The sequence below is a fragment of the Mustela lutreola genome, chromosome 9 (assembly GCF_030435805.1).
Source record: "Mustela lutreola isolate mMusLut2 chromosome 9, mMusLut2.pri, whole genome shotgun sequence".
Taxonomy (NCBI): Eukaryota; Metazoa; Chordata; class Mammalia; order Carnivora; family Mustelidae; genus Mustela; species Mustela lutreola.
In genome coordinates, this window is record NC_081298.1 from 139,405,014 (window position 1) to 139,419,537 (window position 14,524).

Sequence of the window (14,524 nt, forward strand, 5' to 3'; positions counted from 1 at the left end):
CGCAGGCATCGGAGCACGTCTGCGGGGGTGGAGAAGGGAGAGCGCGGGCCAGGGAGCAGCCCCCGCAAGGGACCAGCGCGGGCCAGGGAGCAGCGGGTCCCTGCGGCGGGGACGGTGCGCCTGGTGTACCCCGAGGAACCGCGGGCCTGTCCCTCCTGCGGGTGTTGGGGCAGCGGGCTTGGGGAGAAACCTCCCGGGGCTCAGCGTTCATGCTCATGGCTTACGGTTTGCCCGTTTCACATTCGTAGAACGACGAAGAGGACATTTGGCTCCAGGTGCGAAGGGAGTGAGGGCGGCGCAAGCAGCTCGGGCCGCATGCGCGGGCGGAAATGCGGCCCCGGGGCCCGGGGGCGGCCACCGCCGCTGGGGACCATGTGGGGACCGCCCGCTGCGGGCTGATGCCGCTGTGGCTAACGCTGCACGACGCCGCTGGCCGCTGCCCTCCAAAGCGGAGCCTAGAAACCGCGCCGGGTCCCGGGTCCCAGCCGGGCGCAGGCCTGCCTCCGCCACCTCCTGGGCCTCCTCCCGGCCCCACGCTCCCCACACCGGCCTCCCCGAGCGCACCCTCCCTTCACTCAGGAGGCGAAGCCCGCCTGCTGGCCCAGGCCTAGCCCGGGGACTCCTCTGGGAGCTTCTGCTGCCAAAGGAGGGAGCGACGCAGCTGAAGGCAGACGCTGGGGGACAAGGGAAACCCGAGGCGCAACTTGGAGCCTCGGTAAACGTGGCGCCCAGCAAAGACTCTGAGCTGGGCCCTGGCCCCGCTGAGCGACCAGGAGCGGAATCTGTCCCTAGATTCTTGACCTGCCGCCGGAGCCTTAGAGCAGAAAATGAACAGATGTCACAGGAAATCTAGCAGGACTTCACTCCATTAATCTGACCACGTAGTCATTAGAGATTTCTATCAGTGTCTGTCATCTTTAGGCCTTGGATTACCGGAAAAAGCTACAACAGCTGTTTGATTTAGAAAGTCTAATGAACTGAAACGTTCTTGGTAGATTGTTAAGCCAAACATTTTTCTGTTAAGCTTTTAAAAGCTAAGAACCCTTAAGATTTTAGGGTCTAAAAGTGTACACCTTCAGCTTTAGTGGTTAAATTTTCGTAACAAGCTGAAAAATTATTCAGGGCTCCCTTATTTAAGAGTTACTTGGGCCATTTCAGACACCTGTAAGGAGAAATTAAGATGCAGGAAAAGAGGACTATCCGTTTGAGACAATACTACGGAGATTCTTTTTGGCTCTACTAGTTTAAGATCTCACATTCTGCATTAGTGACCAATGAAAGGATAAAATCAAATGGAGTAACGGGAAATGACATATTGTGAAACAAACATATAAAATTTAATCCCTTTGGTTTTAAAATATATCTTCAAAGATACAATTAAAAACAATAAGCGAGACAAAAATTTATTTCATAAAACAAAATATAAAATAGTTATGACCCGTGTCCCATGATATCTTGTCTTAGAAAACCAGCAATTTAGTTCACATACTTCATTAGAATAGTTTAATGTAAAAATGTAACCATCAATCCTACTTATACAAATAGACCTATTCTAGCTCCCTGAACCGAGATCCCTGTGATTTTGTTATAAAATTACACTTTTTAGTACTTTATATATTTAAACATGTTTACAAAAAATGCTCCCCTGGCACAGTCACATGGTCTCATAAACTCATGAATGCTTCCTAGAATCGTTAGCATACGAGAAGATCAAAGCTTGAAGGCTCTGGAACACGGTAACCCAGAAATCACTTCTTGCAGGAGGAAGACAAGGAAGGTCTCCACGTCGGGATGCATCACCTGGTACCCGACAAGGCCACGCGTTTCAGAAAGACCGCATATCCACTCCCGCAGGTATGCACGGCTGCCATGAGCCTGCGCAGCAGAGCGGAGCTGCAGGAGTGTTTCCCCTATGCTTCGTGGGCTACAGGTGCGGAGATCTGAGTAACAACCCTCTCAAGAGCAAAGAGAATCTCTGCCGTCTGCGAAGGTTTTGCTATGCTCTATGAGCGCTGTCTGGGAAAACACGCCGGAACATTTCAGTGAGCTCCGCTAAGCACAGTACTCGATCTGCTTGGTATACACGACGGAAAATAACTTAACCTTTCATTTAGGCAAAGTCTTCAAGGTAGACCTTGTTGCATCTCTTCACTCTATGTACAGACACCACGGTTATATATTATCTATTTGTATAAGACACGTATGTACACATTTACAGACACAGGCCTTCAAAAACGTATTGCACTTATATACAACGCGGCGTTAGCTTAACTGATTCACACGGTGACCCATTTCAGTTCTTTGACACATTCAAGAAAGTTGCAAAGGAAGATTCAGTAACATGCCCTATCTGAGTAAACGTTTTCTGGAGGACAAGAGGCTGAGGGAGAAAGGGCGAGTCCTCGCCTCTTCGGAGGCCACTACCACCACCCTGAGGCAGTCAGAGCTACGCTGAGCAGGCGAGGGCAAAATCCTTAAACCCAAGCCCATTGCCTTTTCTGGCTTGTACTAGTGAGCAGGCCCACTAACATTGAAGAGACAAGGTAGATAGCCCAATAGTTTTATAAATAATGGAGCAGATATTCCAAAGGTTCCCAGAGAGTCTATTAAACCTTAGAACACAGTTTTCACTTTTAATCCTAAGTAATGATATCAGAATACTGATATCCGAAAATTCAAACATACTGCCGTATGGATTTCTGTCGTCTGGACATGCTGAGGTGGTACGTCGAACGCGACCTACGAGCCAAATGTAGTGCCGCCTCCTACTCGCAAGGAGTCCCTTCCGCTGACCTCCACCCTTCCCCGCGGTGTACCTGCGGCGGGCCAAACAGTGAGGCCCACGTAACCTTCCTTGAACTCGCTGGGAGAGGTGGGCCAGCGTGCCCTTAGATCTCCGTGAGCGTGAGCCTGTACGACCCCCCGGCTTCTTCGATCTGCAGCTGGAAGGTGTCTTCATTGGAGTAATGCTTCACGATGTTATCATCCATGTTCACCAGAATCCTGAGAGGAGAAGCAAGACAGGTCTCCTCATTCCTGCCCGTTTGGAAGGCAGGCTGGGTCTCACGGGCAGCGCGGCCCGTCCCAGCTGCGACATGGGAGGTACATTATTTACAAAACCTCCCGCAGCCTCCATCCCCTCGCGGAGGTAGTGTCAGGGCCTATCTTGTAAGGCTGTTCGAGGACTACATGAGGGACCCCAGTAAAGCCCTTCGAATAGCGTCGGGCCCGGGGTGAAACAAAGCATACTAGCTTATCTCCTGCTATTACTTCAGCATGTAGGACTCCCTCGATAGACAGGAGCTCTTACAATGCCAGAATAAGTCTGCAGAAGCAGCACCTCACTGATCCAGCTCTAGAAAGCATATTAGTTCAATTAACCTATGGGATCTGAAGCCACAGCTGCCTGACCAGTTCTCTTCCCTGGCAAGTTATTCTCAACATTTAAGTGAACTACTAGGAAGTCTGACCCTTCCCACTAGGCTCATCCACAAAATTCCAATTACGATTTGCTTTAGAATGAAGCCCAATGATTCTTATGCTATACTCTGCTTACCCATATCAAGTAGCAGAGTCACTTGAGTGAAATGAAACTAAAAATATTAATTTCGGGGCCAGGGAGCAATGTTTTATGATTAAAAACACAGTCCAGGACAGGAGAACACAGTAGAGGGAGCAAAGACTGAACCTGAACCATGGCCTTGGCACTAACCTGCTACCTGAGCTTGGACATCACAGGCTCTCTGCCTCAGCTGCCAGGTCTATGAACTAATGAATGCCCAGCCCGGCTCAAAGGTTAAAGTGAAAGTCAAGTACTACGCCAAGTGCCTGGTCCAGTGCCTGACTCATGCCGGGGGCACAACAAACGGGGCCATGTCTGCTTTTACCCTGACTCAATCTCGTAACGTGCTCTGGGATTTGGAGCTGCTTCACTGGTACCAAGTGCAGGAAGAGCAAATAAAAATCTTACTTGAAAAAAAAAAAAAAGGTCCACAAAGATGTCTTAGAAAGGCAGATCAATTTAATGTGGATATTTTAAGAAAAAATATATCCCCGCATTTCACATTCCTGTAACTTTTTCTAAACTGGGCACAAATGCATGTGAATTGCACTAATGTTACAGAATATTAACATTACTTAGAAGTACTAGGAATGCCAGGTAATGCTTACCCTTTTTTACATTTCTTGAATATCTTCCCAATCTTATCGTGGGGCACATCGTATTTGTCTGAGATCTAAAAGAACAAAGAAAAATAATTACAAAATGCTGATCTCGAGGCTTTAAAACACACACTATAAATACTATGGGACACTCACTCAGTTTTCTGTCTTTCAAAAATTCACGTGCACAGCAGTACAGGAAATGCCTGCAGACCATGTGTGTGTGGGGGGTTACCTGCCTTTGGAGGAAGCAGTGGTCACCAGCCTGTCACTACCCCCTAGCGTACTGATGGCTCTCTGTGGGTTATGTGGTCCTCTTTCTGGAACGTGACTACGCTCTAGAGCACTGTTAGGTTTCCAGAAGGAAGTGTGCAGCTGCTCAGTGCCGCTCTGCTCCCCGGGGAACCACAGCTCCCATCCGCGGCGCTCCTGTGACCCTGACGTGGCCACAGGGCCCCAACCTGATGACCTAAGCCCCATGGCTTCCAGTCGGGGTCCTGCCCTGTGGGTCACACCACCGCGCATGCTCTGCTCAAGCCCATAATGGCCCCGCTCTGGGGTCCGACCCAGCGGCCTTGACTCAGCTCTGACCCTCCGCCTCCCCCGCTCAGGAGGGAGAAGCTCTGATTCCCGGCAGTGCGGGGCTGCGGCGAGGACTCCGCGTGTCCAGCACAGAGCAGGGGTTCACTTCAGATACAGAATCACGCAAAGGAAACAATGCTTGAATGTCCCAGAGCCTAGGAGATACGTCGAGGTCCCTGATCATAAACCATGACTGCGCCTCTGCCCGTTTCTACCGAGAGCCTCTCTGAGAGCAGCACAGATTCTCACAAAGCCCGTGAGGCTCCGTGATTAACCAGGAGGTTAACGTGGCCGTGGCCACTGGGGTGTGGCCCTTGGGCCCTCCAGAGCCTCAGGCCTTCCACCCCCTTCCATGATCTGTAAGGTGCTGACTGAGCAGTAGAATCAGAGTAGTGTCAAGTGTGCAGGTTTCCTGTCAAAGCACAGAGGCTGTCTTTAAGGAGAGAGGATGAATTAATCCAAGGATAAGCTGACTCCATCTACACCAAATGCTTTATCTGGAATTGTACAGACCATCCCCAAACTGGGGCTACCATCGACCATCTGAAGAGCAAAGCTCAAAGCAGCACTGAGAAAGGGGGCCTCGGAAGGCCAACCTGCAGACCGCTTTCAAGCTAACAAAATACCCAGTTCAAACCCAATCTAAGCTCCCATCATCCAAGCATCCACTTCTTTTTTGTATCACTGTGTCGTACTTCCTCGCGCACTTATGAAGCATCAGTTAGGAAACCCCAGGCCTGAGAGAGACACAACACTGACGAATTCTTGATGGGCTCTGAGCACGATGCATTTGCACAGTAAGACTCAACCTTCTTTACTTCCTTTCTCTCCCTAATTAAGAGTTTGCATGGTTCTGGAGAAATGAGGAAAGGTTACCAGAAGACAAGGTAAGAAAGAGTAATGTAGGGGCGCCTGGGTGGCTCAGTGGGTTAAAGCCTCTGCCTTTAGCTCAGGTCACGATCCCGGGGTCCTGGGATTGAGCCCCGCGCATCGGGCTCTGTGCTCAGTGGGGAGCCTGCTTCCCCCTCTGTCTCTGCCTGACTCTCTGACTACTAGTGATCTCTGTCAAATAAATAAATAAAATCTTAAAAAAAAAAAAAAGAGTAACGTAGGAAAAACCGCCCGAAGCTGAAAAACAACAGAAAGCCGAGGCTGATGGTGGTGCTGGTTTCGTTGTGGGGAGGGAATGTGCTTGGAGATGCCTGTGAGCCCCGGGACCCCGAGAGACCATGGCTCCCCCCAGCCCACTGTTCGCTCGCCCTGCTTTATTTTTTGTCACTGCATTTATCAGTGCCTGGAAAATTACTTCTTAGTTTCTTACTTTCTTGTCCACACCCTCCTCTCTGGACCCGAAGCTCCATTCGGCAACGTGTCACCTACTCTCATGACTCTGGCAGCTAGAAAAGAACCTGGTGCCAAGCAGGCGCTTAGTAACACGTGTTAGCGGAATTCAGCACGCCGTGGCTGTCAGGGGAGCCGGGGGAAACCCATTTCCTGTGGTGCGCATGCTCTGAGCTTGAAGATGTCTGTGATTTCTAGCGAGTTGATTAATAGCAGGACACAGTGCTGACTCCTTGAACTGTATCCTGGGGCAAAGCTAAAATGGCCTCCTCCTCACGCCAACTCTTGCTGATGTCCCAGCAGGGCTGGCTGGGGTCAGTTTGCTCAGTGCTGAGGCCTTAGTGGGAAAGATTATGGTTATCAGTGGCTCCATGTCTAAATTTTCTCAAATAGGTTTTGGCTAAGGACTTGATATAAACTTGGTCATTCCCCAGGATCAGGAGTTTCAAAGGCAGACCCAGGAGCCATTGTTTTTATGCAGGAAGTTTGTAAAGATTTCTATTTGATTAAAAATAATTTTTGTGAGCTTCTAAATGGTTTGTTAAATGGCAGTCTTCCTTTAACCAAGTATATTAAAACTATTTCAGGGGTGCCTGGGGGCTCAGTTGGTCAAGCATCCAACTCTTGGTTTCGGCTCAGGTCATGATCTCAGGGTCCTGGAATCGAGCCCCATGTCAGGCTCTGCACTCAGCAGGGGGTCTGCTTGAGATTCTCTCTCTCCCTCTGCCCCTCCTGCTTATACTGGCTTTCTCTCTCTAAAATAAATAGAATCTTAAAAACAAAAACAAAAACAAAACCCAACCTCCCCCCACCAAAAAGCCCCCCTATCTCATTGATCAGCACAAAAGCCATCAGTTCGGTTGATAAGACGTTACTCAGAAGTTACTTCTACCAACTAGTATGCTGGGTGCAGTGGCGTGAGGCCCAGTGGGGAAGGCCCTGCAGACGATTGAGGGCCCCACGAGACAGGTTGAAACCTGGGCTGTGCCACAGGCACAGGCCTCAGAGATTTCCATAATAAGGAATCTGGGTGGTCTGATAAAATGTGTTTCAGCAGGATTCTACTTCAGTAGGTTTAACTTTCGCAGGAGGGTTTCCAAGTTCCTACTACTTACAGCCTCCATCAAGCCTTTCAGAGATGGAGTCTTGAGCATCAGGGCATCAAAGACTTCCTCTGACTCCTTGCGTACGTAGAGCAGCACTAATCCACAGCCAGCAATAAGGAGGGGGCGAGAAAAAGGACATAGTTATTCATATGAGCAAAATGAGCGAACAGATCCTAGATACCGGTTAAACTAAAAAGACACACATCAAGAACAGTGAACATGAACCAATGTCCAATCCATCTGGAGGAACACAGCTTTCAGCTTCTTTTAACTCTCGGGTAAGTCCAAGCTCTGAGCCGAGAGCCGGTCTGATTCAAGATAGTCAGGCTACACAAGATTGGCCTGAGCACGTCATGCTTTTGGCAGATGCGGAATCCCCTTCTCTCTGACAGCTCCCCCAGGACTGCAAGCCGACGCACCTCTCTTTGGTTCTTCTAGCCGAGTCAGCTTAGCAGCAGGGGCGATCGAAAAATCCTCCTCCGATCCATACGGAGCCCTTTTCAAGTTAGAGCTGCAAGCAATCCGAAAGATGTGATTAGTGACTCCAACTTCTACCACTTGTGGAAACAAAGAGCTTCAGGGTGTACCACTGAAGTTCAGATTTAAAATGACCTTCATTCTTTTTCTGGTCCAGCTCCATTAGTTTGTGGAGGAAAATCTGAGGCCCAAGGAAAGACACTGACTGAACCAGCTCGGGCTGTTCAAGGGCAGAGCTGGGACTATACACTCGGGTCGGCTGCCGGACGCTCTGCACTGCTCGGACACTAGAGCAAAGTGCTTCTCAGCAACACAGAGCTGCTTTTCAGGAAGCATTTTATAGAGGAAGTAGGATTTGAGATAATAACAAGCACACACACATGCACGTATAAAGGTGGCAACAAAGAAGAGAATATGTCAACAAAGGGGGGAAGCACAACCGCAGAGCCAGGAAACAGCACCATAACTGAAAATGCAAATGAAGGAAGAGGGTTTGGTTTCGAGCAGAAGGATCACGTCAAGAATAGGGGCTGTGCCTTCTTCGGCTTCTCAGTCTGTCTTAGTTTCCAGCGCACACCCAGGCCTCCCGTGAAAGCACCTGAGGTACGTCTGAGCACACGAAGAGTCTGAGAGGAAATGGATGGCCTTCAGAGAACATGCTCCCTACGCAACAACACGGGTCTAAAAGGGGAGCCCCAAAGAGGGGACCGGACATGGCTGAGTGCTGAGCAGGGGGTGTCCCTGTATGGGCAGTCAGGGCCCAAGTGGGCCACGGAGGGTGACCGCATGTCAGGGGCAGTGACACCTCCACAGCAAGGAGCACACCCAGGGCCAGCTTCCTTCTTTGAAAGGGAACAGGGCTTCTTGGAGAAGAAGCGGACCCTCGGGCTGGGAAAGGGAAAGCACCAGTGCCTGGAAGACACTGGGCGCGGGTGTGAGGGAGCACCCAGGGAGCTGGGGGGGGGGGGCATCAGGGCTCAGGAGTAGCTGGAAGGACCAACGGACCTTCTAGAACAATTTGATCAAACTAGATGACAGAAATGATTTGCAAGGGCGCCTGGGTGGTTCAGTGGGTTAAAGCCTCTGCCTTCAGCTCAGGTCATGATCCCAGGGTCCTGGGATCAAGCCCCACATCCGGCTTTCTGCTCCTCGGAAAGCCTGCTTTCTCCTCTCTCTCTGCCTGCTTGTGATCTCTGTCTGTCAAATAAATAAATAAAATCTTTAAAAAAAAAAAGAAAAGAAATGATTTGCAACTTGTTGAACAGAGCCGGAAACTAGGAGTCCATATTGATGATAAAAAAAAAAAAGGAAGAAATTAAAAGTCTGATGAGGAATGAAATTTTCACCTAGCGACAAAGCGCCTCCCCACTACAGACTTACTACAAAAGGAGGACGGGTGCCCTCGCAGCGGCGCAGCCTGGCAGACACCACCTTGATCATGTGATCAAAGTGAACCACACTATGCGGGGAGGGGGACGAGGGGGGGGAACCAAAACCATGCTACGTGACAGGACACACGGGGAGCGCAGCGTTATCCCTACGACACTCCTGCCAAGATGCATAATTCCCTGAGTCTAATCATGACAGAACAACAGAGACCCAAACTAGAGGACATTCTACAAAGCAACGGCTCGTAATCTTCAAAAGTATTAGGTCGGGGCTATAGCTCAGTGGTAGAGCATTTGACTGCAAAAGTATTAGGTCAGGAAAGTCAAGAAGATGAGACTGTTCAAGACTGAAGGAGAATAAAGACACAACTACACACACAGTCTGAGTCTGCGCAGGAGCCTCCTCTGCTATAAAGGACATTATGGGAACACCTGAATGGAACGTCTTGTTACTATCCTGGCTCCGTTATGTGGGAGACTGTCCCCATCTGCAGGAAATATACACAAGGTGTTTGGGAATGAGAGGTCATGGAATCTGCAGCTGACTCTCCAACGGCTCAGGAAAAAATGAGGTCTTTGCATTGTACTTGCTATTTTTCTTTAAGTTTGAGATTGTTTAAAAATAAAAAGAATTTGTTAAAACAAAACAAAACATAAAACTTACCCTTCACCCTCCAGTTCTTCTGGGGCAATGGGAAGGACCTAAGACCAAAAAAAAAAAAAATTGTTTTCTAGCATATGCTCAAAATATTTCACACCATAAGTAACTTATTTCTAAAATGAAAATAATTTTGAATTTAGTCTAGTCCAAAATCTCTTAGCCTTATTTGTCAATAACCAGATCCTTCTGGGCATGAACTCCTCTAAAGCAGGGAATGGCCAACTAGGGCCCATGAGCCAAGTGGGGCCCGATGCCTGTTCACAGAAATTTACTGGTGCACGGACATGCTCACTCCCGGGCATCTGGCACTGCAGCGGCAGAGCTGAAGAGTCACAGCAGACACCATGTGGCTCCAGAAGCCTACAGTATTTGCTCTCTGAGCCTTTACAGGAAAAGTTTGTCAACCCCTGCTCGCCCCAAAGCTTCTCATTAGAAACTGGATACATGGTTGGGGCATCTGGGTGGCTCTTGACATCGGCTCAGATCATGATCCCTGAGGTATGTCTGAGCACATGGAAAGTTCGAGAGGCAGTGAAGAATGGCCTTCAGAGAAAAGGCTCCCTATGCAACCTGGGTCTGAAAGGGGAGCACCAAAGAGGAGACCGGACCCTCAACATGGTCGAGCGCTGAGTAGCGGGGGTGCTGGTGTGAGCAGTCAGGGATGGAGCCTACGCAGGGCTCCACGCTCAGCGATGAGCCTGCTTGAGATTCGCGCTCCCTCTGCCCTCCCCCCACGACGCGCTCAGTCTTTCAAATAAATAAACCTTAAAGAAAAAAAAAGAGAGAGAAAGATACATTGGCAATACCCTCCCAATCCCCAAAACTTAAAAACTCACTGATCCATATACATCCGTGCACGAAGTGCATGGGAGACCACCTTCTTCATATTGTTTTGAGCTCCGCAGAGAAAGCAGGCCCCACTCGGGCCAGGCTATTCTCTCTACTAAGCTTCTGCTCAAAACAGGTGTGGCCAGTTGTGAACTTTTATATTAATTGCCAAGATACGGCTGTGTATGTGCCAACTATGATTCAGTAACTGATACAATGAGGAGAGCCTTCAGATGCTCTTTTTTTTGTTTTTTCTTTTTAAATCTTTTAAAAATATATATATTTTATTTATTTATTTATCTATCAGAGAGAGAGAGAGAGAGACAGGGAGAGAGAGAGAGAGTGTGTGTGAGAGCATGCACACAAGCAGGTTGAGAGAGGCAGGCAGAGGCAAAGAGAGAAGCAGGTTCCCTGTCAAGCAAGGAGCCTGATGTGGGACTTGATCCCAGGACCGTGGGATCATGACCTGAGCCAAAGGCAGTGGCTAATCCAACTGAGCCACTCAGGCGGATGTTCTTTTGGCCATGAGGGTTACCTACCCTAAGTCTTCCTGTGGCTGTTCCCTCCTTCCCAGAACCATATAAGTTAAATGCACAAGATCATAGATCCGGACTCCAAACTGTTACTATTCTAACAATTTAAAAATAAACTATGACATAAACACACACAGACAAACAGAGTGAAGTTCACAGGTTTGGTACTTCATTCCTGTCAACAAGGCTTACATCCACCTTATTGTAAGGACAGTGTATCACCCAACAGAATATTCCAGAAGGCTGGCCCATAACACTGGTCAAAACTCTCTACACTGGCTTCTGTTTACCAGGAATGCCAAAGACCTTCTCTCGCGGCCGCCCCAGGATCCTGGTTACCTACGTGAGTGCCCCGCTGGAGGCTGGCAAAGTGCACATCGGGAATGAAGAGGACAGGCTGGGTGTCCAGATCAACGAAGGGCTTGAACACCGTGATATCCATCCGTTTGTGCGAGGGAAGCAGTGGCACTTTAACATCGGAAACTGGGGGGGGGAAAAAGATGACCCCCTAGTCAACCACTTCGGTACCCATACTGGACGCAGGCTAAAGCATTCCCCTCCAATGTAAGGCCCTTAAACAGCAGCACTCTAGAAGGAAGAGCTCACATTGCCTGAGCCAAGAGGAGAATCACAGCCCATGTGAAGAAATACATTGGTTACATTTATACTAAAATCAACTGAACATCTTAGCAAAATGAGAAGAGAAAAGGCTACTTTTACGCATACCGGTGAAATCTGGAACAGAGGCAAAGCATGTTTACTTTTTGTCTGAAAGGCTAAGACTTACAACCATACAAACATAATTCAGAAGTCATTTCACCGGAGCCGCCTGACTCAGTGGTTCACATTCTGACAGCAACGCACTGTTCATCTTGAGAACATAACTTTGTAGCTTCAACTTCCCCTCGGAGAGGCTCAGCATGAGGGTCACGGACTAGGTTTTTTATTTATTAAGTTACAGACTCCCTCCTCCCCTGCCATCTGCCCTGCAGCCCTCAGAGGTGAGCTCTCCCTCGGGTGAGCTGGGAGCCTGCCCTTCCATGCTGGCCCGGGAGCCCACGGTGCGGTGCCGCAGGGCACACGTCTGCCGAGGGAGGCCCTGAGCAGGAATCGCTCCTGCCCCAGACCAGCATCCTCCCCCCCTCCCCCACCCCAGAGCAGACAGATACTGGATTTTGTGAATATGAATATTTGTCACATTACAATAAAAAAATCAATCAAATAAATAAATAAATAAGGAAAGAAAGCAAGCTTTCCTGGTGAAATGTCCAAACAGGAGCCCTACAGATTCTGAAACGTTAGAAAACCACGCATTTACATTTAGAAATAAGACCTCCTGAATTCTCAAGAGCATTATTATGATTCTTACAAGTCTAGACAAGCCCCAGTGTTATCACCAGCCATCCAGACAGAAGGTGTGTTATTTTTCAGGGCCAGAATCAGTAACCAGAACTAAAGCTAAGGGCCAAAATATGTGAACTCTGGAAAGACTCAAGGACCCATTCTGTCCCTCCCCCTAGAAAAGGACTTAGCTCAGCCATTCATCATGCTACCACCGCGCGGCAGCGAGTGGCCACTACTATGTCTTGTGCTTGATACAGTAAATACAGATGCAGTCCCTATTCTGAATGGAAACGATCTGAAACAGGTGGTGGAAACATTCTACTTACAGGCATTCAACTGGGAGCCGGGCTCAGTACACTTGCCTTTTCTTTTGCTTTGTTTTCGTTCTTCATCCCTGATTTTCCTTTCGGCTCCCTGTAGGTCAAGAGAAGACAAGGCATGATTCTGTTTAATTGATCCTCTTTAAAATATTTAATTCTGGGGTGCCTGGGTGGTGTAGTGGGTTAAAGTCTCTGTCTTCGGCTCAGGTCATGATCCCAGAGTCCTGGGATCCAGCCCTGCATCGGTCTCTGCTCAGCAGGAAGTCTGCTTCCCCCCCCTTCTCTCTCTGCCTGCCTCTCTGCCTACTTGTGATCTCTGTCTGTCAAATAAATAAATAAAATCTTAAAAAAAAATAAAATAATTCTTTTCTGAGGAATGGGAAAAAATATCTCCTTTCTGGAGATAAACTCCATTAATTATTATATTTATGGATCTTATCATAGTAGTTTTTTCTAAAAAGCCTATTTTTTTCCCCCATTTTTTTTAAAAGGAGGAGGAAAAGGAGCAGAGGGAGCGGGGAAGAGAGAGAATCTGAAGCAGGCTCCATGCCCAGGGTGCAGCCAGACACGGGGCTCAATCTCACAACCCTGAGATCATGACCTGAGCCCAAATCAGGAGTCCAGTGCTCAGCTGAAGAAGCCACGCAGGTGCCCCTAGAAGGCCTGTTCTTAAAACTGTTTAACTATGTGAAATCATGGGGAAATACCATTTACTTAAAAAACAAATACAGCACAATTCCCCTCAACAATGGATGCAGCCAGGCTAAATGAAAAGCTGAAGATATCTGCTCATGCACGCGGCCTTCAAAAACCCAAGTGACTACTGCTGTTGTCTGATAGACAAGCTGGCCCTGCTGTGACTGTGCCTTCCCAGGTGGGCAATGTTATCATTGGAAGTGGGATTCTCTCCAAGAACTTGGCATCAAGTAAGTGACAGATAGGACCAACTATAACTCCCTAAAGCAAAGATTTAAATAGAAATCTGTATAATAACATGAAAGAGAAAAAGTGTTCTCCCAATCCATCAGAGAGGACAGATACATAATACCATCAACTGTATAGAGAATGACAGTGTCGTAGTATTTATAAAACATGACCTAAAGTTAAACATGTATAATAAAAACCTGACTATTAATTAATCACTTTGCTTCACCTGTTAGCATTTATTTCTGGGTGGTACAGTTTTCTTCACAAAGTCACCCAGTGAAATCTCCACAAGAAGCTTATTTTTCTGTAAATAAACTCCCTGGTAGCAAAGACGGGCAATGAAAATCCTCCCACAGACCCTGTCACTACTATATAATGAAACCACATTTAACCAAACAGAATACAAACCACCTTCTGCCCCTTTCAGAAGGTATGAAGACACTCACATGCCGGTAAACACACCATGAAAATCGCCATGCAATGCTGACACAGACCCCACCTCCCTGACACAGAAAAACAGGTCAACATCCCCGACCTCCCGCCTGTTATCATACAGCTGGTCTGTGTCTCTCTCAGTTCTTTCCAAGAGTCTAACAATAGCTTCACTCTGATGATAAATTACACTCTCCAAAAAGTAGTTTTAAAAAATAAGACATGGGGGTGCCTGGGTGGCTCAGTTGGTTAAGCAGCTGCCCTCAGCTCAGGTCATGATCCCAGCGTCCCGGAATCGAGTCTCACATCGGGCTCCTTGCTTGGCAGGGAGCCTGCTTCTCCCTCTGCCTCTGCCTGCCGCTCTGTCTGCCTGTGCTCGTTCTCGCTCCTCTCTCTCTGACAAATAAATAAATAAAATCTTTTT

General features: G+C 48.3%; 1 protein-coding gene across 1 annotated transcript in view; it reads right to left on the bottom strand.

Annotated features, from left to right (window-relative positions):
* Positions 1-1,387: 1,387 nt before the first annotated feature.
* Positions 1,388-14,524, bottom strand: part of GRHL1 (grainyhead like transcription factor 1) — a 51,576-nt gene continuing 38,439 nt past the window's right edge. Inside the window, exons 10-16 of the mRNA XM_059132681.1 lie at positions 12,748-12,835; positions 11,421-11,560; positions 9,720-9,757; positions 7,610-7,701; positions 7,200-7,285; positions 4,171-4,235; positions 1,388-3,003 (exon numbers count right to left, since the gene is read on the bottom strand). Of these exons, the coding sequence (XP_058988664.1) occupies positions 2,889-3,003; positions 4,171-4,235; positions 7,200-7,285; positions 7,610-7,701; positions 9,720-9,757; positions 11,421-11,560; positions 12,748-12,835 (624 nt within the window). The 3' untranslated portion in view covers positions 1,388-2,888. The remainder of the gene's footprint in view (positions 3,004-4,170; positions 4,236-7,199; positions 7,286-7,609; positions 7,702-9,719; positions 9,758-11,420; positions 11,561-12,747; positions 12,836-14,524) is intronic.